This window comes from Bos mutus, chromosome 16 (genome assembly GCF_027580195.1).
Source record: "Bos mutus isolate GX-2022 chromosome 16, NWIPB_WYAK_1.1, whole genome shotgun sequence".
NCBI lineage: Eukaryota > Metazoa > Chordata > Mammalia > Artiodactyla > Bovidae > Bos > Bos mutus.
Genome location: NC_091632.1, coordinates 48,949,483 through 48,972,102, shown reverse-complemented (window position 1 = coordinate 48,972,102; position 22,620 = coordinate 48,949,483). Strand labels below are relative to the sequence as shown.

At 42.1% G+C, this 22,620-nt stretch overlaps 1 protein-coding gene and 1 non-coding gene across 2 annotated transcripts in view; one reads left to right on the top strand and one right to left on the bottom strand.

Moving 5' to 3' along the window:
* The window catches only part of SLC19A2 (solute carrier family 19 member 2), a 33,838-nt gene extending 30,155 nt beyond the window's left edge, over nucleotides 1–3,683 (bottom strand). Inside the window, exon 1 of the mRNA XM_005902379.2 lies at nucleotides 3,282–3,683. Coding sequence (XP_005902441.1) covers nucleotides 3,282–3,479 — 198 coding nt within the window. The 5' untranslated portion in view covers nucleotides 3,480–3,683. The remainder of the gene's footprint in view (nucleotides 1–3,281) is intronic.
* On the top strand, nucleotides 357–429 carry TRNAG-CCC (transfer RNA glycine (anticodon CCC)). Its single transcript has one exon. It is a non-coding gene; the product is annotated as a tRNA-Gly (tRNA).
* Nucleotides 3,684–22,620: the final 18,937 nt, after the last annotated feature.

Sequence of the window (22,620 nt, the reverse complement as noted above, 5' to 3'; positions counted from 1 at the left end):
AATTATTGATAAGGGAGAATAGGAAATACGGGGTTGCTTCTTTGAACTGGACCTTGAAGGATGAGAAAATCAGAGGCCAACAGAAAGATATCAAGAGTTCTGTAGAAGATTATCCCAAGCAGAGATCACATCTTTGAGTACAAGCCAGTAGATGAGAGAATGGATATGCTGGATTTATGACTATAAGATTAACATGGATGGAGTTTGAGCACATATTAATAGAAGGCAAGAGGAAGAAGAATGGAGTAGGAGATAAGGATGTTAACAAGTAAGAGCCAAATTCTGTAAGGCTCTGAATAGTAGGTACAGTAGTTTTAATATATTAAATCAAATGCTTTAAAAACATCAAAGGGACTTCTCTGGTGGTCCAGTGGCTAAGACTCCACGCTCCCAACATGGGGGGCCCAGGTTCAATCCCTGGTCAGGGAAACCACATGCCACAACTAAGACCCATTGCAGCCAAATAAATAAAATAGCCCACCAGGCTCTTCTATCTGGGATTTTCCAGTCAAGAATACTGGAGTGGGTTGCCATTTCCTCCTCCAGGGGATCTTCCCCATCCAGGGATGGACCCCCCATCTCCTGCACTGGCAGGCGGACTCTTTACTGCTGAGCCACTGGCAAAGCCCCAAAAAACAGTACTGAATGTCAAATCCCATGCTGAAAAAGGTGAAAGGATAAAAAGGGTTTTGGTGGTAAAGAGCTCTATTTTATTAAAAGTTGGCTTTTAACTACTGAAATACAAATTTTAACCTATCTAAAATTTATAAAGTGATACAGGTTAACGGTTTTCCTGTAATCTAAGGAAGAAATCCTTTGAGAATGGAAAGAGGAAATTCTGTCCTTTTTCTCCTCCTTTTGTTTTTGGACCTGGTTAACAATAGCTCTATCTAAGATGATCACATTTATCCCTTCTAAAGTCTCCTGGAGGAAATATAAAATTCAACACAAATATTACTAACCATGATTTGACATTCACTTTCCTAAAAAAAAAAAAAAATCATATAATATTAAGTAAATAAATAACTGTCCAGAGGTGAAAAACAAGCACTCAGGAAGGAGAACAAGTTGTGCTATTTATTTCAGTTATTAGAGATTTTAAAAATCTAGGATTCCGGAGAGGCTGGACAGAGCTATACTGTGCCTGACCAACAGAACAGAATCAGCCACAATTCTGAGGTTCTCAGAGACAAACGACATCCTTTTCCAGACCTCTGGATTTCTCTTCAAACCCCGCCCTCTTCCTCCACTAATCTGCAGCGACAGAAGCATGCTCTGTTTTCGTTACACATTCAGCAAATTTTTCCTGGGCCTGGCACCCCTGCTTTATTGCACTACACCCCACACCCAACATATTTCATTCGCCCTAGGAAGATTTCTGATAATCAGGGCACATGATGGCACGTCACACAGCAATTCTGCCCAGGGCACTTGTATAAAGCAGACTGGCTTTCAAATAGCAACACTGGAAGCATGTTTCTCTTCCCTGTGCCTCTCTTTCAGGCAAGGTGCAGATCACATGGCAGGTCACATGAAACTTTAATTGTGAATAGCTCAAAAGTAGTGTCATTTCTGCTTCAGAGGTCAGGCCTCAGATTCAGTGTTGTTTGGGGGTGTTCTATTAATAGAATCATTCTATTTAAGGAAGTCATGTTCCTTCTTCTAGAATCATTCTGTTCACAGGAGTTGGCCCTTTCCACTTCATTACTGTTTTTAACCAATATTCTAATTCAAACAGGTAATGAGTAACTGTTACAGTTCCTTGTGGAGCAGTCCATAAGACTGAGAAATAAAGCTGAAGTTGGGTAAAAGTTAATGCTACTTGCTAGCTGCAAGGCAATATGAGAAACTCAAATGAAATCCTCAACCCAGGGTTCAAGGCCAGAATTTCAATTCCCTTGTTAAGTGCCCTTGAAAATGGAAGAGCAATGCAACAACAAATTGGAACATAAGTAATTACATCCTGCTCTGACCTGTTATGCAGGGGTATTCAAAAGAGGTGACCAGTAATCACTGTGAAGGGAGTAAGGTTTAAATGGGAGGACTTCACTGGGAGCAGCTGGGGCAGGGAGGCAGGGTGAGAGGAGTGGACACTGCAAAAAAGGGACAGCTAACATCTGCACTCAGCTTTCACCCTTTGTGGTGTTCTAGAAAGGAATACCAGATCTCAGCTTCCATGCTTTGTAGTATCCAAGGAAGAGGATGCTGAATCTGCTTTCTTTGGGTTGTATGGGAGTAACTTCAATTGAATTCCTTTTCCAGTTAAGGTCTTTCTTTTTCAAACAACAGGTGTTGAGATTGACATACACTTATGAAGAGTTGAGCACATTTTTATTTTATTTTATTTTTAAACTTTACATAATTGTATTAGTTTTGCCAAATATCAAAATGAATCCTCCACAGGTATACATGTGTTCCCCATCCTGAACCCTCCTCCCTCCTCCCTCCCCATACACACAACGCACTTCTAAAGTACTTACAAATTCTCCTAGGGAAAATCAATCACCAAGAAGTTCTTGATCATGGACTATGTAATCTCAATTACTCTGAACATCGCGGGCAGAACAGGAGCAAAACTAACATCCGTGAGGCAACAATTTACAATGCACGAAAAACTATAATTAAATGACAACTGTGTGATACCATCTAAATATCTACTTTTATCACAGAGAGGTGGGGGGGGAGCAGTGAGGCGTATCCTTGGACACAGTCTCACCCAATAAAAATCAAGATGACGGTTCTTGTTCTGTACACTTCTTACTTGAGCACGATCATCCGTCAAGGGTAAACAATGTAAAGAAGGGGAAGAAGAAGGTGCAGCAGGTAGAGGGGAGGATCCTTTCAGAAAGTAGGAGTCACTCGGCATGTGGCTCCTTACTTTACGGCAGCAAATATTTATTTAAACCTCTCCCCCGCCCCCAAGATGGATCAGTTGGAGCAGAGTGGGGCTACTGCAACATCAACACATCGCCTGAAGCACACGTGCACTGGGGCTCCCAAACCCCGAACCACGCTCCGAGTCCTTCACCTAAGACCTGCCCTTCCAATCCGACCAAGGACAGAAACACAGCGTGAATTAAGGCAGCGCCCAACACGGAGCCGCCTTCCAACTGGGGAAAGTCAGCAATCTCTGGCCAGAATGCCTCCCCGCGGCTCGAGCGTCTTTCTCCCTCCGCCTTTCCTCACCTGCGTCCCCTCCGACCCGCTCTCAACTATTTCCTCACATCTCGGCCGGTCCGCGCCCCGCGCCGGCCAAGCCACCGCCAGCCAGCCGCGCTTACCTCCCTCTCCGTCAGGTTCTTGTCCGGCCCCAGCAGGTAAGGCGTCAGGAAGGGCTCGGACGGCCTGAGGCTGGCGAAGAAACCATAGGCGCAGAGCAGCGCGGTGGGCAAGAACCAGCACTCGCGTGGGACCCGAGCTGTGCGCAGGAGCATGGTGGCCGCCGCCGCCCGCCGGGACACCGGGCCGGGCACGACCATCCGGGGGGCGGGGACACGGCCCCTTCCTTCTTTTTCTTCCTGCCAACTAGAGTGAGGCTGAAGCTCTGCCCCTAGCGCAGGTACCTGCAATTGCAAGTGGCGCCTCCTCCCGGCAGGGGCAGGCAGTTCTGGGATACCCGCTTCCCACCGAAGCTTGTCCCAGGCTTTCCCAGCGTCCGGAGGCACACGTGCCGCAGCCCTCCAGCCGCGCCGCCGAAAACTAGCCACGCCCTCCGCCACCGCCTACCTGCCTAGAACCAATTGGAGAGGACGCCGGGCAGTGGCTTCTCTCCCATTGGTCGGTGGCTTACAAGATGCAAACCCGCGTAGGCGGTGGCGGCGAGTGCGTGACCGCTGACGTCCTCTGGCTCAGGAGCAGAGGACGTGTAGGACTCTGGTGAGAACGCGGGGATGAGAGGCCCGGGAGCGCACTGCTTAAGCGGAAAGCCCTCCGCCCACGCTGGAGGTTGGCTAGTGCATTCGCGGTGTTGCAGCTCACAGGTCACGAATGCTCGGCGTGGGCCTCATCCCCAGCAGGAGGAGCGTACTGTATCACAGTTAGCTTCTCATTCTTAACCACGGTCCCTCTTAGAACGTCCGTTCAGATTCTCTTTCCCAGGTGGCCAGCACCAAAGATTTAACCTTGGGACGGGGGAATGCTCTGCCTTTCTTCCAGTAGATTTCCGGCTCTTAAACTGTATTCATCTGCAGTAAAAAAAAAAAAAAAAAAGCCCGGTGTCTAAGCGTTCTGAGGCTTTGACCAAGAGCCTGAGCAGGAAAAAGCAGATAAAATACTGAGAAAAGAATGAAAGAGCCAGACACTTAAAGAGAAAGATGTTCTGGAGTCCTGATTTGAAAGCGCTTTGGCTTTATTTTGTTACAATTTGTAAGCGGAATACAATGAAAGCAAACATAGCTGTAAGTATACCCAGTGTTTAAAAGATAAAGGGGAAATCCCGAATCATTATAGCAGTCACGAATTATGATCCGTCTCTTTATTTAAAAAACCACAACAGAGGGCTTGGCATAGTTTTCAAGGACAAAGCGTGTCAAGAATCCGCAATGCTTTCTTTCATTTCTCTAAGCCTTTTTCTGCCTGACTCAGCTTGACTGTATCCCAGTCCTCCTACTGCAGACCAGCTGCACCATTTAAAGCAATTTTCCCTATGCTGTATTTACAGAGTAACAGATCCTACCAGAAACTCAGAGAAAACATTTTTAACTCTGTTTTGCATAATATATGTTAGACCTATCTAGCCCAGTTTTCCTCCTGAGTCAGCAAATGACAATTTCTGCAAAAAGAATACTTTTTGCAATAGCCACAAAAGTAACTCTACTAAATGAAACAACATACTAGTAAAGGGAAAGGAGATTTGTTTCTAAAACTGCACAAGTGAATGCACCAAAGTACGTGAGTCAATCGGTTGCTGAAGAAATGCAGTTGTTGTTATACATCTATCGGTCGTGATAGCCAATGTTTAAGTCACTCAGTTGTGTCTGACTCCTTGTAACCCCATGGTATGTAGCCTACCAGGCTCCTCAGCCCATGGGATTTTCAATGCAAGAATACTGGAGTGGGTTGTCATTTCCTTCTCCAGGAGATCTTCCTGATGCAGGGATTGAACCCCGGTCTCCCACATTGTAGGCAGATGCTTTACCAGCTGAGCCACCAAGGAAGTCATACATCTATCTATGGGTCTCAAAGTGTGGTCCAGGAAGCCCTAGGGAACCTTGGCATCATTCCAGAATTCCACAGGGTCAAACTAGTTTTGTAATAATACTAAGATTTTATTTCCTTTTGCACTCTGAAGACTACATGATGTGTGATGTCATTGTCACTCAATAGGCCAAGAGAATATGTTTGTATATTTTTCTGTTTAAAAACTTTCCAGATTTAATTCTAATATGGCAACTATCAGCAGGTATACATTTGTGCTCTGTGTTCTAAGTCGCTTCAGTCATGACCAGCTCTTTGTGACGTTATGGACTGTACCCCTCCAGGCTCTTCTGTCCATGGGATTCCCCAGGCAAGAATACTGGAGTGGATTGCCATGCCCTCCTTCCAGGGATTTTCCCTACCCAAGGAGGGAACCCTCCTCTCTTATGTCTCTTGCATTGCTGCTGCTGCTGCTGCTAAGTCGCTTCAGTCGTGTCCAACTCTGTGCGACCCCATAGACGGCAGCTCACCAGGCTCCCCCGTCCCTGGGATTCCCCAGGCAAGAACACTGGAGTGGGTTGCCATTTCCTTCTCAATGCAGGAAAGTGAAAAGTGAAAGTGAAGTTGCTCAGTCGTGTCCGACCCTCAGCGACCCCATGGACTGCAACCTACCAGGCTCCTCTGTCCACGGGATTTTCCAGGCAAGAGTACTGGAGTGGGGTGCCATCGCCTTCTTGCATTAGCAGGCAGCTTCTTTACTGCTAGTGCCACCTGGGAAGCCTATCAGTAGGTATAACCCACAAAGTTAGTCTTTCAGTTCAGTTCAGTCACTCAGTCGTGTCCGACTTTTTGCGACCCCATGAACCACAGCACGCCAGGCCTCCCTGTCCATCACCAACCCCTGGAGTTCACCCAAACCCATGTCCATCGAGTCGATGATGCCATCCAACCACCTCATCCTCTGTTGTCCCCTTCTCTTCCTGCCCTCAATCTTTCCCAGCATCAGGGTCTTTTCCAATGAGTCAGCTCTTCGCATCAGGTGGCCAAAGTATTGGAGTTTCAGCCTCAAAATCAGTCTTTCCAATAAACACCCAGACTGATCTCCTTTAGGATGGACTGGTTGGATTTCCTTGCAGTCCAAGGGACTCTCAAGAGTCTTCTCCAACACCACAGTTCAAAAGCATCAATTCCTCGGTGCTCAGCTTGCTTTATAGTCCAACTCTCACATCCGTACATGACCGCTGGAAAAACTATAGCCTTGACTAGATGGACCTTTGTTGGCAAAGTAATGTCTCTGCTTTCCAATAGCTGTCTAGGTTAGTCTTTAGAAACTTCAGTAATAGGCAACTTGAGGCCAAAGAAGTAAGAACTACATAATACAATTATCTAGTCCCCTAAATTCTAGCCACAGTATCTGCCTTTCATTTTGATTACAGAGGGAACATCAGTGGTCCACTTGGCAATTGCTTCACATTTACATTCAGTGCTTTAGTAGAAGAGAAAGAAAGAGAAAAACAACTGAGAGGCTTCAGAAGGAGAAGCCCACCTGTTAAGAACAGCTTTCCATCCCTTCCCTGAGTCTTGGAGACCTGAGTTGTGTTCATCTGTAAATCATTAGTCCTGAAATTTTTCCTTGGTGTAAATCACTTAGGCAATGTTGGGCATTAACAAATAATTGTTCTTGAATTAGTAGAAACTGTTTCATTATTTTTCTCTAAGAGATCATGACAGAATTTTAAGAATGATCCCCAGCAAGCTTGCCCTTGTATAAGCCACACCCCTTTGAGTGGCGGGTGGAACCAGTGAAGTTAACCAGACAATACAACTGTTACGTTGTATGGCCCACCTGAGATTATCCAGGTGGGCCCAGTCTAATCACAGGCGCCCTTTAAAAGCAGAGACTTGTCTCCTGTTTGAAGTAAGAGAAAGATATGCCACACTGTTTTTGGAGGGGGTTATGTGCCACGGCACTCTGTGGCAGTTGAGACTGACTCTTGGCTGACAGCCAGTAATGAACTGGGGATTTCAGTCCCACAATCAGGAGGAACTGAATCTGGCTAAAAACAAGCCTGAAAATGAATTCTTTCTCTGAGCTTCCAGATGAGAACCCAGCCAACACCTTAATTTCTTCCTGTCAAGCTTGAAGTAGAGAAACCACCCAAGACCCCTAGAATTCTGATCTACAGAACTGTGAGCTATATTGTTATTTTAATTTTGTTAAGCTGCTAAATTTGTAGTGATTTGTTTTATAGCACTAGTAAACTAATACAGAGGTAAATAGAATACATTTTTTAAATTGAGGTAATGTTCACGTAATCAAGATGACCCAGTAACTGTACTTAAGTGTACAACTCTGGTATTAGTACATTCACAGTGTTAGGCAACCATCACCTCTATCTAGTTCTAAGACATTTCACCACCTCAAAGGAAACTTGTACCCCCTAAGTATCACTCCCTATTCTTCCCTCCCCCTAGCCCTTACAAATACTAATATGCTTTCTGTCTATGGATTTAACTGTTCTGGATGTTTCACATAAAAGGAATCAAACAATATGTGAGTTTTGGTTTCTGCTTTTCTTCATTTGGGGCTTCCATGGTGACTCAGACGGTAAAGCGTCTGCCTGTAATGCAGGAGACTCAGGTTCGATCCCTGGGTTGGAAAGATCCCCTGGAGAAGGAAATGGCAATCCACTCCAGTATTCTTGCCTGGGAAATCCCATGGATGGAGGAGCCTGGTAGGATACAGTCCATGTGATTGCAAAGAGTCGGACACGACTGAGCCACTTCATTTCCTTCATTTAGCGTAAGATTTTCAAGGTTCATTGACACATGAATCATGTATCAGTACTCCGTTCTTTTCATAGCTGAAAAATACTCCGCTTTATGTATATAACGCATTGTTTATCCATTCATCGACTGATAGACTTTTGGGTTGTTTCCCTTTTTCTGGCCATGTGAATAGTGCTGCTATGAACATTTATGTGTAAGTGTTTGAATACCTGGTTTTAATTCTTTTGGGTATTTAGGAATGAAATTGCCAGATCACCTAATGATTCTATGTTCAACTGTTTAAGGAATGACCAGACTGTTTTCCTCAGACCCTATACCATTTAACATTCCCCCTAGCAATGTGGGAGGATCCCAATTACTCCACATCTTTGGCCAGCACTTGTTATTTTCTTTCTTTCAAATATCCATCCTAGGGGTGTGGAATGGTGTCTCATGACTGTGATTTGCATTTCCCTAATATGACTAGTGATATTGAGCATCTTTTCATGTGTCTGTTAGCTATTTGTATAGCTTCTTTGGAGCAAGGTCAATTCAAATCTTTTACCCTCTTTATAATTGGATTGTTTATCTTTTCATTCTTGAGTCTAAGAGGTTTTTTAAAATATATTCTGAAAAGCAGAGCCTTGTAAGATATGATATGCAAATCTTTTGCTCATTTTGTTGATATAAATAGAATATTGAGAGACATTTTTTCTCTATTCAGATGGTCTCCAACTTCATAATGGGTCAGCTTAATGGTTTTTCAACTTTGTGATGGCATTCTGTAGAAGTCGTACTTGGAATTTTGAATTTTTAGCTTTTCTGCAGCTAGTGTTGGCTCCCCTGGTGGCTCAGTGGTAAAGAGTATGCCTACCAAGCAGGAGACGGGGGTTCAAACCCTGAGTCAGGAAGATCCCCTGGAGAAGGAAATGACAACCCACTCCAGTATTCTTGCTTGGGAAATCCCATGGACAGAGGAGCCTGGCGGACTACAGTCCATGGGGTCGCAAAGAGTCAGACACAATTTAGCAACTGAACAAGAACAAGGGGCTCACATGGTGTGGTTCTCTCTTGTGATGCTGCTGCAGCCAGAGCCCCAAGTCAGCCAGGTACTAATGAGGGTAACTAACCAACACACTTACAGCCATTCCATACCCAGACAACCATTCTGTTTTTCATTTTCAGTAAGCATTTAATAAATTATATGAGATATTCAACACTTTTATTATAAAATAGGCCTTGTGTTAAATGATTTTGCCCAATTGTAGGATAAAATCAGTGTTCTGAACATGTTTAAGGTTGGCTAGGCTAAGCCATAATGTTTGGTAGATGTATTAAATGCATTTTTAACTTAAGATATTTTCAACTTACAATAGGTTTATTGAGATGTCCCCATTGTGCAAGCTAGGAAGATCTATATATGAGAGAATGGGGGACTGTGTGTTTTGCAAAAGTAGAATTATATTATGTACCCTTTTGAATCTTGCTTTTTCTCAGGAATAATTCATGGAAAACATTCCATGTAATAAGGTTAAGCTTTAATTCTTTCTAATATTCCATTGTGTGGGTGTACTAAAATTTATTCAACTATTCCCTTTTATGATCATTTACTCTGTTTTTAGATTTTTTTGGTCACTGCCCAACAATGCTGCAATTAACATCCTTGTACAATATGTGTTTGTATATTTTTTCATTTTATGGAATTTAGTCCTAGGAATAGGATAACTCCTAAATCAAAATTACATATTTTTAGTAGACATTGTTCAGTCACTTTCTATAAAAGCTATAATAACTTACAATTTTAGTAGGTGCATATGAGAGTATTCTTTTTGACTTGGGTGCTTGCCAACAACAGGTGTAATCAGGCTTTAAAATTTTTGCTAGTCTGATAGGTGAAAATCATTGGTTCTCAGTCTTTATTGATTTTGCCCCACCCCCACCCCAGGACATTTGGCAGAGTCTGGAGATATTTTTGATTGTCAGTCAAGGTTGAGGGTTGGTGCTACTAGCTTATAGTGGGCAGAGACAAGGATTCTGCCAAAATCCTAGAATACTCAAGGCAGCCCCCACAACAAAAAGTTATCCAGCCTACAATGCCAACTGTACCAAGACTGAGAAACCCCGGTATAAAGTGATGCCACATTTTGTCTTCAATCTGAAAATCTTTACGGATGAATTTAAGTGCCTTTCCAAATGTGTGTCAGGTATTTGGATTTACTTTTCTGTAAATTACCTATTCGTGTACTTTGTTCATTTTTCTTTTGGTTGTTTATTCCTCTTGTCAATTTATGAGAGTGTGTCATTTGATAAGGGCTTTATTTGTCCTCTCATTGAAGATATTGTTTTTTAAAAGTATTTCTTATTGACTTGACGTAAAACGAGTTGTGAACCAATGGTCAGACATATTATGACCTTGGTTGGAGAAGGTGATGGCACCCCACTCCAGTACTCTTGCCTAAAAAATCCCGTGGATGGAGGAGCCTGGTAGGCTGCATTCCATGAGGTCACTAAGAGTCAGACACGACTGAGCGACTTCACTTTCACTTTTCACTTTCATGCATTGGAGAAGGAAATGGCAACCCACTCCAGTGTTCTTGCCTGGAGAATCCCAGGGACAGCGGTGCCTGGTGGACTGCCATCTATGGGGTTGCACAGAGTTGGACACGACTGAAGCGACTTAGCAGCAGCAGCAGGAAAATAACATCATAAAAATGTCCCTTTTGCCCAAGTTAATTTATAACCTTAATGCAATTACAGTTAGAATCCAAACTATTCAATTAAGAATCCAAAACTATTTTAAAGTTCATGTAAAATAATAAATGTACAGGAATAGCTAGTAAAATTTTGTAAAAGGCTAGTAAGGGGGTACTTGCCTAAACAGATATCAGAACATACTTTAAAGGTTCTAGAAGCAGATCAATTTGGTAATATAATTGAAATAGAGAAATACATAAGTGAAATAGACTAGGAAATCCAGAAATAGGATTTATTATGTGTGAAAATTTAATTGATAATTATTTTCTTCCATTAAATGAAAAAAAGATAAATAATTTAACAAATTTTACCAGCAAAACTGTTGATTCATATGAAAGAAATTAGAGTTGAGCCAATTTTATACCATATGTAAAAATGAATTTCAGATATAGACATTATTTAAATTTAATAATAATCCTCCCCTCAAATCTATGAAGGCTGCATGTATAGGCAATAAGGAAGCCCCTTAAGAATATAAATGCACTAGTATAAAAAATAAACCACAAAAAATAGAAAGGGAATGATAAAATGATTTTACTAATTAACCTGACCTTATTGAGGAGATTGTTGGACCAAAAACAGAAACCTTTTTGTCTTAATCTTCTGTTTCTCTGCCACAGTATCTGACTATCTGACTACTTGAAGGAGCCTGATGAATCTTGGTGAATGAATGGCCCTCTATAGATTACTAATTCGAATCCCTTAGTGACCCATTTAAAAACCCTCAAGGATAGCCTCCTAGCAAGTAGGGATCTACAAAGCATGAGGGAGTCAAACATATATAACCTATGGTGTGGCATATAGAACTTTAGAGCAAAAGCAAGGATTATATCAGCCTGCCTATTATATTACCTTCCAGAGGAAGACTCCAGATTACAGAGAAATTAAGAGATGTGATGTGATGAAATTGGAAACATGCCTGCTGACCCAATTTTTACTTTGTTCTACAATAGAAATAAGGATGTACTTCAGAAAAACATAATCATAGACTACTAATTTTGGAAATAATATCAAAACTGAGGCCAAAAAATGTAAATCAGTCTACCAAGATCACTAAGAGAATTAGCAGCAAACTCAAAACGGTCTTTGGTTGTGCAGGCTAACTGTCCAATGTTAATCCTCCTTGCCAGGTAGCCTTTTATGTTCTCTATTATTTAATATTTCCTTACTTTTCAATATAATGTACCATAAATCAGTTCTTCTTGAAAGCAGGGTGTTGAAATGCCTTTCAAATGTATATTCTCCAACTTATATTCTTACTTCATTCTTTTAAGTATGATATGTACAAATAGACATTTTCCTTGGTTTATAAGTGGGAAAACTGAGTGACAGGGAATCTCAGTCCTTCCGAGTCATGTTTATTCCAACAGGAGTTTATTAAGAGTCTACTGTCGGGCTTCCCTGATGGTTCAGTGGTGAAGAATCCACCTGCCAATGCAGGAGACACGGATTCAATCCCTAACCCAGGAAGATCCCCCGTCCTGCGGGGTAACTAAACTCATGCACCACAACCACTGAAGCCTGCAGCTGGAACCCAGGAACCGCAACTGCCGAGCCCGTGTGCCACAGCTGCTGAGGCCTGCGTGCCTGGGGCCCGTGCTGCACGGCAGGAGAAGCCACTGCAGTGACCAGCCCACACACCGCAACTAGAGAGTGGCCCCCGCTCACCACACTATAGAAAAGCCCATGCAGCGACAAAGACCCAACACAGCCAAAACTAAATAAGCTTTTTTCTTTTTTAAAAAAGTGCCTCTTGTCCAAGCATTGTCCTTGGTGCCATAAAAAATAATCATAAAACAATCCCAATCTTGAAGTGTCATATGATGGATCAGCAGTGAATCATCAAGCCCTACTCCAGGCCGTGCCCTTGAAATACCTGTAAGCTGATGACCTATGTCACAAACAGAACCATGTTGTGTCCTGACAATAATCATAGACTGAATGACTATGCTGTGCTATCCAGTAAAATGTCAGCTCAGCCCACAAGTGACTCTTCTGCCTGTTTCTTACATACTTGACCCAGAATTTTATATACAGTCATCAAGACATCACCTTACAGCTCAGCCATGCCTTGGAGCAGCCCTTCCATAGGGCTGCCTACTCATCAGCCAGTTCTGTCTGTGTGGGCAGGAATGTGCTACCACACAGGTGAGGCACTGCCACATGAGCAAGGCCCTTTGGGATAGTGCTTGGGGTTTGCCCAGTATATCCTTGGTGAAAACATGCCCCCCTCCTCACTCTTCCTGTCTTCTGATACCCTTTGAGATCCAAACTGAAACACCTCCCTCACTCCCTAATCTTAAATTCTTTCCTGTGTGAAAAGTTAGTACACCCTCTGAGTTATGGTTAACAACAGGTTAACCATAACTCAGATTATTAAAGCACCATTTTCATCCTCTGGCTTGCATTTATTTGATTGTAGTTTTCTTGTCTCTAGTCTCTCCCTAGCAAGTTCAGTTTCCCTACTACAGTCAGAATAATCTTCCTGGAATCAATTATTACCCTTGTCCTTAACTCTGTTTAAGAATTTTGAGTGTTTACTGAATAAAGCCCAAAATTCTTATTTTTGACTTTTGCTGACTTTCCTAGTCTCACTCCTCACTGCTGGCCCTGCACTCCTATGTTCAATTACAAGTAGCTCACCAGTTTCTCAAGATGCTGCTCAGATATCGGATCTCCTCCATCACTACAACTCTAGTCCAAGCCATGACCATTTCTTCTGAGATACTATACTAGACTTCTAGCTTGTTTTCCTGACCTTGGTCTTCCCCAAATTGTAGTGTGTTTGCAGCAGCAGCCACAGTGATATTCCTAAGTCTATATCAAGTCGTACCATTTTTCAACTCAAACCCCTCCAGTATTTTCCCATTCCACCTGGAATTAAATCCTAAGTTTTTACCATGGCCTGGAAAGCCCTGCCTGATTTGCTCACTCCACTTCAGTATACTTCTGTTCTCCTCTCCTGTGACTCTCTAACTTCCCGCTCAGGGCCAGCCACACTGGCTTCCTCATTGTTCCATATATGTACCGAGCATGCTCCCACCTCAGGACCCTTGCACTTGCTGTGCCCTCTGCCTGAAACAGCCTCTTTCTAGATACTTGTGTGGTGCCCTCTCTCTCTACTTTCAGCTTTCTTCCTGATTATCACCTTATCCTACTTAAAACAGCATGTATCTCATCCTGACACCTCTCTATCCCTCTACCCTGATTTACTCATCCCCATTTGTAGTATTATGTAATTGTTTGCTTGCATATTTTCTGGAGCCCTAGAATGAGAGCTCCATAAAAGAAGTGACTTTTTGTTTGTTGCACTACAACATTGCCTGGCAACAGTAGGATTGCAATTAATATTTGTTGAATGAATGAACGAATGAATTATTAAAATTTCAGTTTCTCTCGGCACACTTCCCTAACACTCCAGGTTACTTGTTTTATTCTCTGTAGCATTGGAGCTATGTATATACCTCTATTATAGCTATCATATTTTTATCATGACTTTTTACCTCTTACTCCTTACTAGTCTATAAAATCCTCAAAGATAGATGTCTTACTTATCTATGTATAATTCCTGGTACCCAGCACTAATTTGGTGCAAATGTATAGGGTTAATGAAGGTGGGAGAAGCAGGATGATACAGCTATATTGGAGATTCTAGGGTGCAAATCTATTAATCCCATCTTATGGAGGCTACACTGGGACTAAATACTAGCATTTACTTTAATATAAATGCCCAAGGTAAAAAAATGTGGAAACAGTCTCCTTCCAGTCTACCATTATATCCCAAATCTGTCTTCCTAAGAACTTTTGGCTTTTGTCGGCTCTCCAAAAAATGGCTTGGATGGTTACACCTGAAGCCTTGAAAACAAATTAATGTGTAAGAGTTCTGACATGAAGGTCATGTTACAAATACCAGTCACCTGTGGAATTCAATCAGCAAAATGAAATTGATGGTCTTAGGAATGAGAATGTTATCTATCACCCAGCTGACTGGCATGAGTCTGTGGACCTCATACACACTCTAGGAGCCAATCTAAGGATACGATTTACTGTTGTAGCAAGCGGTACTGTTTAAGGAGTTGGAAATCCTGAGTTTTCATTCAGGTTTTTCTATCAACAGGGTTCATGACTTTGGATTAGTGGCTGCACCTGACACATCTTAGATGAGGACTGGGACTGGATGAACCACAAAAGCTTTTCCAAGCTGTAAAAATCTATTAATTGATTCAGCCAGGAGGTTGTACCCAAGTGGCTGTACCCAGTGGGATAAACCAAGTCTGGGAAAGGAATGTATTATCTCTCAACATCGATGACTTTGCATAGGGAGGTACGATGACAGAATCTGACACTTGGCAGAGCTTGGAGACAGGCCTCAAATCCCATTTTCCCTCCTGTTTCTACATAACTGCCTTCCCCAACTTTATGGCAGCTGGACTCCCACCAAGATGGAAGAGGAAGAGTGAGGGGAGGGGTGGGATGCCCCTCTGGCAGGGTTTAAGCAATATGTGTAGCTGAGAAGAGCTTAATGAGACTGCAAACCTGTCAGTATTGTGGTGGTGTCTTAGCTCTGCTCTTGGGTTTTTCTCTGAGAATTAGGATTAATGTGGCCCAATGTGCAGGGTGTGCCCTTTGGAAGTTCCCATGGGGTTCCAGAGATTGCGAGAGGCACAGTGGGAGCAGACAGTCACTTGTGAAGTGGCAACCTTGAAAGTCTCCTCTGTGACTCAGCTGAAGAGCCTCTTCACATCAGACAGACCACACAGAATGGATTTCACCTGAGGCCAGAGCTGCCTAGCCTATTTAACGAAGCTATGTGGTGAAATAATTTACTTTCTGATATACTTTTATCTTTTTAAAAGAATGCATACAACATTTAAGAAAAAATGTTATCAGTCCTGTTTTATGAAAGCATGTAGCCTCTTAGGGCAACCTCCAAAAACAACATTCACCATCACATGTGAGTGAGTCATAAGTTAGGAAATCCTGAATGAGCTGAAATAAGGGTGTGTTGGTTTCTCTCACCTAATATTCATCATGGCAACATACTTGACCAAGGAATAGATAAAATGCTTTATAAGCTTCTCACAGCCGTGGAGTCAGTCCATATCTATGAAAATGTTTCTGATGTGTCACTCACTCTCCTCTCTGCCTCTCAACAGTGTATAAACACATGCAAACACACAATCACACATACTTTCTCTCCTCTCATTTATATATTCTCCATGTGGTTTGGTGAGGTATTTTAAAGTACTCTCTAATGGCAAAGGGCTCAAAATATTTTATGTAAAGTCTACCCAGACAGAAGAGATTACTCTTAATCTGAATACTAGTTCAGGATTTCCTGTCCAGATTTTCTCCTATCCCTGAACCCTTCCTATTCTGAGGCCAAGGATTCTTGGCTGGAATCCTTACTAACAGAGAGAGGACATTGTCAGTTATCAGTAAGCAATCCAAGTACAGGGAAGATGACAGCTCAAACCACAGGTATTTCTGTTAGGCCCTGGCCATGTCCTGCCTGGTAAATGATTTCTGGTAGAGAGATATATATATATATATATATAACTTCTCTCCCATCAACTGTGGGTTTCTTTTGTGATCAGAAACTGAATGTGGTCTTTATCTTTGTATTCCATGTGTTTATTCTGGTGTTTTGAGCATAGGAGTTGTACCATAGATGCTTGTTGGTGGACTAGACCTCACAAGTTACATTTCCAATCTTCATTAATACTTTTGTACTGTGTATATACAAGTATTATAACATCACATATAGCTGAATCAGTTTATGCTTATGGCCCACTTCCTCTTTTTTGATGTAAACATCTATTTTGATCTCAGACAAAGCCACCTTTAGAGTCTGTTAAGAACCATAAGATCAAAAAGGGCTATTTCTGCATTGGCATTTGAATGCCTTTTCAGGAGAATAATTCATTCGTGCTGTTACCTATAACTAGGACCAATTTACATTTCTGACCTCACCTCCCAAGTTCTCTACCTGCAATCTAGAACAGAAGCTCTTGAAAGACAAGAGAGGACCCACAGATTCAGGATATTGTGTCTGGAGATTGACCGAGAACTCTGTGCCTTAAAACTTTATTCTGGCAGGGGATGGTTTGGTGGAGAGTGTTTTGATGCTCCCAGCAGTGAGGATAGGGGCTTCATACAGGATAGAGAAATGCACGAAACTTGTGAGCAGCTGGTCGTTCTGATCCCTTACCTCTCCACTCCTACCCTACCTGAAATCTGGTAGGGTTATCAGATCAAATCACCTGGCTTATTACATGAAGAGGGTGGAGGTGAATTGCATCAGACAGCCTTTGAGTGTAGGGCCCAGCCCTCACTGCACATTTTGGCAACCTTGCCCAAGGTATTGTCCCCTTCTCTAAAGCTCAGTTTTCCCAAGTAAAATGTAAATAGTAATACCTACTTCTTAGAGTGGCTGGGAGGGTGAAATAAGGTTAGATATGTAAATGCTTTGCACAGTGCTTGGCACAGAATTGATCAAAAAATTGAGATCTTTTATTTTCTAAGTACCATTGTGGTTCAGCTTCCAAATACTTAGGAGAGACCTGGGCACATAGTGGAAGCTCTTTGAAAGCTTGTTCAGGCCCAGATGCAGATTACATTTTCTAATTTAGCTTTTATTTATTCTATAAGAGGTTGGAGTATATTTTGTGAGCTGAGGAAAAAAGAGTCAGAGTTTTAAAACATCTTATTTTTTTTGAGGTATAATTTTCATCCAGTAAAAATCATCCATTTTTAACCCACAAGGACTGTATAGCACAGGGGACTCTGCTCAGTTATGTGGCAACCTGGACGGGAATGGAGTTTGGAGGAGAATGGATACATGTATATGTATGACTGAGTCCCTTTGCTCTGCACTTTAAACTATCACAGCATTATTAATTGGCTACACCCCAAAACAAAATTAAAAGTGTTTTTAAAAATCATCCATTTAAAATGTATTGTTCAATAAGATTTGACATATATAATCTTATAATCACCACTGTGAGATTCAGAGGTTTTTGAAAGAGGCATCTGAGGTGGAGGACTTGCTGGGTCTAAAACTGAAATGCAAGGTTGACTAAAAAAAAAGGGAGCATTTTTTCCTCCTCAGAGAAGGAGGTAGGGTGGATAGAAATGGAAAAAAAAAAAAAAATAGGCAGTGGTAGAAGAGGAAACAGGGCTTCCCGGGTGACCCAGGGAAGTAAAAAATCCACCTGCCAACCAGGAGACCGAGGTTCGATTCCCGGGTCAGGAAGATCCTCTGTTAAAGGAAATGGCAGCCCACTCCAATCTTATTCCTGGGAAATCCCACAGACAGAGGGGCCTGGCAGGCTAGAGTCCAAGGGGTTGCAAAGAGTTGGATAAAATTTAGTGACTAAACAGTAGAAGTGGGAATGACATTGAAAGCACTGCCTAATGTTACCTGTGTCTCCTGTGCAGAAGGAGGCTAGGTATGTGTTGAGATAAAGGTGAACAGGAATGCGACAGGTTCTACTGCAGAGTCTGGAAGTTTTGAAATCACCTACGTGGGGAGTTACTGACAAGGGACTTGTACGGAGGTGGCCCAGCTCAGCAAGTCTGACTGTGAGAATCAGCCTGCAGTGGCCATGGAGAATGTAGGGCTGGACTAATCCAAGGTTGGGGATTTCTCAGGGCATGGAGACAAGGGGTAGAGAAGATGAGATTGTTCTGAGGGTTGTAAGTAAGGCTGATGAACGGTGGTGCATGCTGCTTGGAGAAGGAAGAGAAGCAGTGAGGGATCTGAGACGCAGGAGATAGTGGAGGGGTTGAGAACTGGAGGCCTCGATGGAATCTAATATTTGGTGGGGTAGAAGTTTACAAGATCCAGAAGGGGTTTCTGGCTGGCTGGGTCAGACATTCCACAGGAGGACCTGTTCTGAGAGATTCAGGTTCAGGTTATGTGCACAGGAGTTAGCTGAGGAAGTAGAGTGGAATCAAAGTTATCTGGTAACAATTGGCAGAAGACACACACACACACAAAATTGCTGTGAGAATTGGACTGTGAAGAAAGCTGAGCACCGAAGAATTGATGCTTTTGAACTGTGGTGTTGGAGAAGACTCTTGAGAGTCCCTTGGACTGCAAGGAGATCCGACCAGTCCATCCTAAAGGAGATCAGTCCTGGGTGTTCTTTGGAAGGAATGATGATAAAGCTGAAACTCCAGTACTTTGGCCACCTGATGCGAAGAGCTGACTCATTGGAAAAGACTCTGATGCTGGGAGGGATTGGGGGCAGGAGGAGAAGGGGACGACAGAGGATGAGATGGCAGATGGCATCACCAACTCGATGGACGTGAGTTTGAGTGAACTCTGAAAGTTGGTGATGGACAGGGAGGCCTGGCATGCTGCGATTCATGGGGTTGCAAACAGTCAGACACGACTGAGCGACTGAACTGAACTGAAGTGCTTTTAGAAAGCACTAGCAGTGCTTCCTGGAAGAACTTTTCCCCGGAGACTTTGGGAGTATGATACGTTGTACATTGTATATTGTACATTGTACATTGTACCCTAACACCTGTACTCCCAAAGGCTTTTACCACTCTATTGCTACCACCCACTTATATGAATACCTGCAATTGCATTATAAATTAGTCTTTCTCTGAATATCCTTGCTCTGTTAATACAGCAGCCAGAGTCTTTTAAAGCCTAATTCACATCTTACCACTTTTCTGTTCAAAATTCCCAAGTAATTTCCCACCTTACTCAGCAAAGATGTCCAAGGACCTTCTAGACCTCCATGCCATGACCTCCACACCCCCACCTCCTTGCTCATTTGGCTTCAGTTCCATTGGTTTCCTTGCTATTCCTGGGCCACCCCTTGCGTGCTTTTACTGCAGAATATTTGCACTCATTGTTCTTTCTGCCTGCTAATTCCCCCCGCCCCAGCCATATGTCTGTGTTTACTTCTTAACCTCCTTTTGGTCTTTGCTTTAATGTCACTTCACTCTAGGGCCTTACCTGGCCACCCTATTTCATATTGATCTTACCCCTTCTACAAACACCTTGTTCACTCCTCTGATTTATTTTTCCCTTAGGACTTATTGTCTGCCATCCTGTATGTTTTTCTTATTGTTTATTGCCTTCTCCTTCCACATGAGTGTAGCCACCATTAGAGTAGTGATTTTGTCTGTTTTGTTCTCTTTGGTACTTAGAACACTGCTTGTGACTTTAATATGAATTGACTGAAAAGATTTGCTCCTAAGAGATTCAGTTTTCATTGAATGCAAGCTTAGATAGAGGAGAAAGAAACATGATTAAAAGGTCTTTTTCTCTGGAGAAAGCTAAGAGAGAAAATGAAAAAAAGAAGAGACTAAAAAGCTACTGTTTATTACCAGATCCTTTATAGTCCAAAGTCGGATCAAAGGTCAGAGAAAGAAAATAAGGGAGTAGGATAAGATTTTAAAAAATCAACTGGAAGCTTTGCATTCTAAGGATATAGTCTAGGAAAAGCCTATAGTTGAATTTAAAATCCCTCCACATCTATACCAATTTAGATGGTAAGAAACATTATTAGAAAGTATATTTTTTTAAAGTGTAATATTAGGTTTAAGTGGCCAGTACTTTATTACTTTTTTATAGTATCAGTTTTTTACTGCTGCTGAACAAATTAACACAAATTTAGTGGATTAAAACAACAAAACTCTGTTATCATATAGTTCATATCAGAAGTCCAAAATGAATGTTACTGGGCCAGAATCAAGGTATTGGCAGGGCTTACTTCCTTATGGAGTCTCTAGGGGAGAATCAATTTCCTTAGTTGGCCAGTACTTTGAATGGGGCTAAACATAGGCTGACAAGATGCTCTTGGTAAAGTAGATGATAAAAATATTTACTTTGAATGAAGTTTTCTTAATATGAAAAAGGGAAAGATACATTTTGTGAATTCTGAAAAAAAAAATAAGGTGAATAAAATGTTAGGGAAACAGAGTATGTGTTGGAGAGGAAAATGAGGGAAGGTAGTTAAATATAAACCTGGGTTTATTTGCAAAGCTTTGATCTTGATACATGGCACCCTCTTAAAACAAATACCTCTCCAGGGAGCTCGTGACATATTTGTTTCAAAATCTAGGCTATAGTCCAAATGATTTCAAATTCTAGGAGAAATTGTTGCTTTTGAATCCATTGTACTGAGTGTTAATATAACACATCAGAAAATACTGTCATCTATTAAGAAGAGGTCAATATATAATTACTCAAACCAGGCCTTAATAACTAGAAATTTATAAATAAGTCTGTTAGTCTTTGAATCAAAGAAGGCAACGGCACCCCACTCCAGTACTCCTGCCTGGAAAATCCCATAGATGGAGGAGCCTGGTAGGCTGCAGTCCATGGGGTCGCTGAGGGTCGGACACGGCTGAGCGACTTCACTTTTCACTGTCATGCATTGGAGAAGGAAATGGCAACCCACTCCAGTGTTCTTGCCTGGAGAATCCCAGGGACGGTGGAGCCTGGTGGGCTGCCGTCTATGGGGTCACACAGAGTCGGACATGACTGAAGTGACTTAGCAGCAGCAGCAGTCTTTGAATTCTAGAAATGATTAACAAATAAACATTTGTTTAACTGAATTGGAAGACTCTAAACAGGATCTGTTCTTTTTCAAGAAAGGCTATTATTAGAAATGCTTAATCTGTACTAAATAGATTATGTCTATACTTACGTTTGAATGTTGATGTGTTTGCCATAGGTATTCTGTGAGCTGGATGAAGGTGTTCTACTACCAGAATCAAATGATGCTCTAGTCCAAATTACAGGAAAAAAATTAGACCAGTGCAAATAATTTTCCCAGTTTACAGTTTTTCTCCCATTAACTTTAATTTAATTTCAGTGTCAAAAAAGGTGCTCTTTAGGACATTTTTCAGGGACACTGAGTTGTATAGCTGATAAGTCTTTTCTTTTTACATTGGTTATTTACAGACCTCATGGTACACCCAAGCACCACCCATAGCAAAGTGAATGGCTTTATGGTATGCATTCTTATACTGTTGATGATTATACCTCTGTTTTTGCTTTCTTTCCTACTTCTAACATATGCTATCTAGTAGTAGTTTATGTTTTGCTGCTGCTGCTGCTGCTGCTGCTGCTGCTAAGTCACTTCAGTCATGTCTGACTCTGTGTGACCCCATAGACAGCAGCCCACCAGGCTCCCCCGTCCCTGGGATTCTCCAGGCAAGAACACTGGAGTGGGTTGCCATTTTCTTCTCCAATGCATGAATGTGAAAAGTGAAAGTGAAGTCGCTCAATCCTGTCTGACTCTTAGTGACCCACGGACTTCAGCCTACCAGGCTCCTCCGCCCATGGGATTTTCCAGGCAAGAGTACTGGAGTGGGGTGCCATTGCCTTCTCCGATTTTATGTTTTAAGCAGTCATAAATCTTTTGGAAGAACAAGACGAGAGATATATAAGTCCATTCATATGTATATAAAATTATGTTTTATATAATATATATGTTTTATGCAATATATATTATATATACATTTATATATATACAAATTATGTTTAGTCATTTGAATTTTATTTTTTTGCTAAGAGCATGGTGCTGTCCAGTTATGTTGCCTCCTGAACAAGTATGAGAATCTTTGATTTAGTATATTAGCTGATTGGAGGGGAGAGAAGATTCTTTATAATGTCTGGAAGATATCAAACTATACATTCATCACTAGCTGATAAATTTTAAAAGACCTATTTGGTTCATTACAGAAAAGTATAGTCTTCTGTGGGGAGCTGCCCGTGAGAACGGGGTCCTTTGCCTGAAGGACACAGCTCTGGGAGCTGCCTCAGTCCTTGAGGGTTTGCTTGCAAACATAGCTCTCTGTCCCACCACCCCAGAGATTAGGCGATTATTTACTGCAGACACCTGGAGTTCTGTGCAAACTTCTCACGCACAGGGAAATGTTATCTGGTGTAAGAAATAATAACAGGGTGCCATTCCCATGCTCTCAAGA